We start from the raw sequence: 1643 nt of genomic DNA, 5'->3' as shown, positions 1-1643 counted from the left end.
TAGCGATTTTGTAAAGTTCCACAGCTCTTCTATCGGCAGGATGAACCGTGCTGTCGATGTTCACTGGGAGTAACTGAGTTTGCTCGTTATGGCCAGCCGAGAGAGTTGTAACTTGACAGGAAGGAGTCGTGGTTATCTTAGCCGGCACGCGTGCCCTTTTCACAGCACGTCTGGTCCGCTTGATGCGTGCTCGGCGCTCGAGCGCTTGTTCGGACCTCTGGCGATTTTTGGTCATAGAGGGAAAAAACAGCTATGTGGTACTTAGTGACTGCTGGGTAAGGTTCGGACGACGGCGAGTTCAAGGGATAGTCTAGTGAATGTCAGTGTTTTTTTTCACCCGAGCCTGACAGGCGATTGTCCGCACCATCCGCTTAACTGTAACTTGAACTCCAGGGGATACGTGAAACCCATCATCAGTGCTACTCAGAGCTAGACTCGCACTCTAGTGTGCGTTTTAGAAGAGAAAGGTCTCATCATCGCAGATCACCTGAGAGAGACGAGCATATTGCCATCCATCACCAACTTTCTGCCAGCTTACTTCTTGGATGGCATGCTTTTGGGTTGGTCTCCAGTTGCGAAAGACTTATTATCGACATCCTTCCCGCTGGCGGACCACGACCAACTTTGTTGATTACCTTTTCCTGATCCTTTCCCCTTTCCTTTTCCTTTTCCTTTGCCCCCCTTTGGCTGACGGTACGTGCTCCACATGCGCCGGTTTGCCATCTCTGCTAGAAGCCTCGAGAAAAAGGGGGCCGTGTGCTCCTGCGCATAGCACTGCCAGACAGGAACTCCCGTAGCTGCGATGCCAGGGACTGACATGCGGAACTGACGATCAGCGTCGACCGCACGTGCCGGAGAGTACAGGGCGATACGGCCGATCTCGCACTGATACGATAGAAATGTCAGGATGTTGTTCGCTGCATGTTCGTCGACCAGACATACGCCCGCGACATATCTACCAAACTGCGCTGTCCAAGCCCCCATAATGTCGAGAACGAGACCATTATCGCCAGAGCGGGAATCCTCAGGTTTTTCGTATACCTCGACAACCAGCCCCGTTGTAGTGGTTCTCAATCTTTTCCTTGCATTTGAGTTAGAGTTAGAGACGTTGAGAAGCTTGAAGTCTACATACGCACTGCTAGACTTCGAGAGTAGCTTCATGACCTTCTCGTCCGGTACTATATTAGGTGGAACCACACCGAGTTTCTCCGTTAGGTTCTTGATAAGCTTGTCGATGTTGACTTGAGGGCCCGACGATGACGAAGTCGCGGCATCTAGTTCTCTCTGGCCACGTTCCAAAAGCCTTCTGGCTTCAGCTGAAGCGGCCTTAGCACAGGCGATGATCATCACGAACTGAACCTGGGTCACGCTCGTGCCGTTGTTGTTAGTGAGTGTCCGCTGTGAGGCAGTTGCTGTAGAACTTTGAGTGGCATCGGTCCCGGGATCCGTGGAAGATGCTGCAGTACCGGGGTTCGCTGGCGACGAGGGGTTGCTAGCGGCGACCACCTGGGTCTCCTGGTGATGGGCCGAAAGCAGTCTCTCCCAACCGTTCTCGCTCATGGAAGCCAAAACTCCAAACGGTCCATACCATTCTTCTGTATGGCTGAGCATATAAAGTCTGTCGCGAAGATCGGTGTTTCCAA

At 52.4% G+C, this 1643-nt stretch overlaps 1 protein-coding gene across 1 annotated transcript; it reads right to left on the bottom strand.

The window, feature by feature from the left end:
- Positions 1-534: 534 nt before the first annotated feature.
- Pmar_PMAR001595 (hypothetical protein) lies at positions 535-1560 on the bottom strand (the record flags this gene model as incomplete). The annotated part of the gene is made up of 1 exon (XM_002785113.1): positions 535-1560. One exon carries the CDS (start codon positions 1558-1560, stop codon positions 535-537), a length of 1026 nt encoding a protein of 341 aa, XP_002785159.1.
- Between the last annotated feature and the right edge of the window lie 83 nt (positions 1561-1643).

The sequence above is a fragment of the Perkinsus marinus genome, assembly GCF_000006405.1.
Source record: "Perkinsus marinus ATCC 50983 genomic scaffold scf_1104296933880, whole genome shotgun sequence".
Lineage (NCBI taxonomy): Eukaryota > Perkinsozoa > Perkinsida > Perkinsidae > Perkinsus > Perkinsus marinus.
The sequence above is the reverse complement of the archived record's forward strand: the minus strand, read 5'-3'. Positions and strand labels throughout refer to the sequence as shown.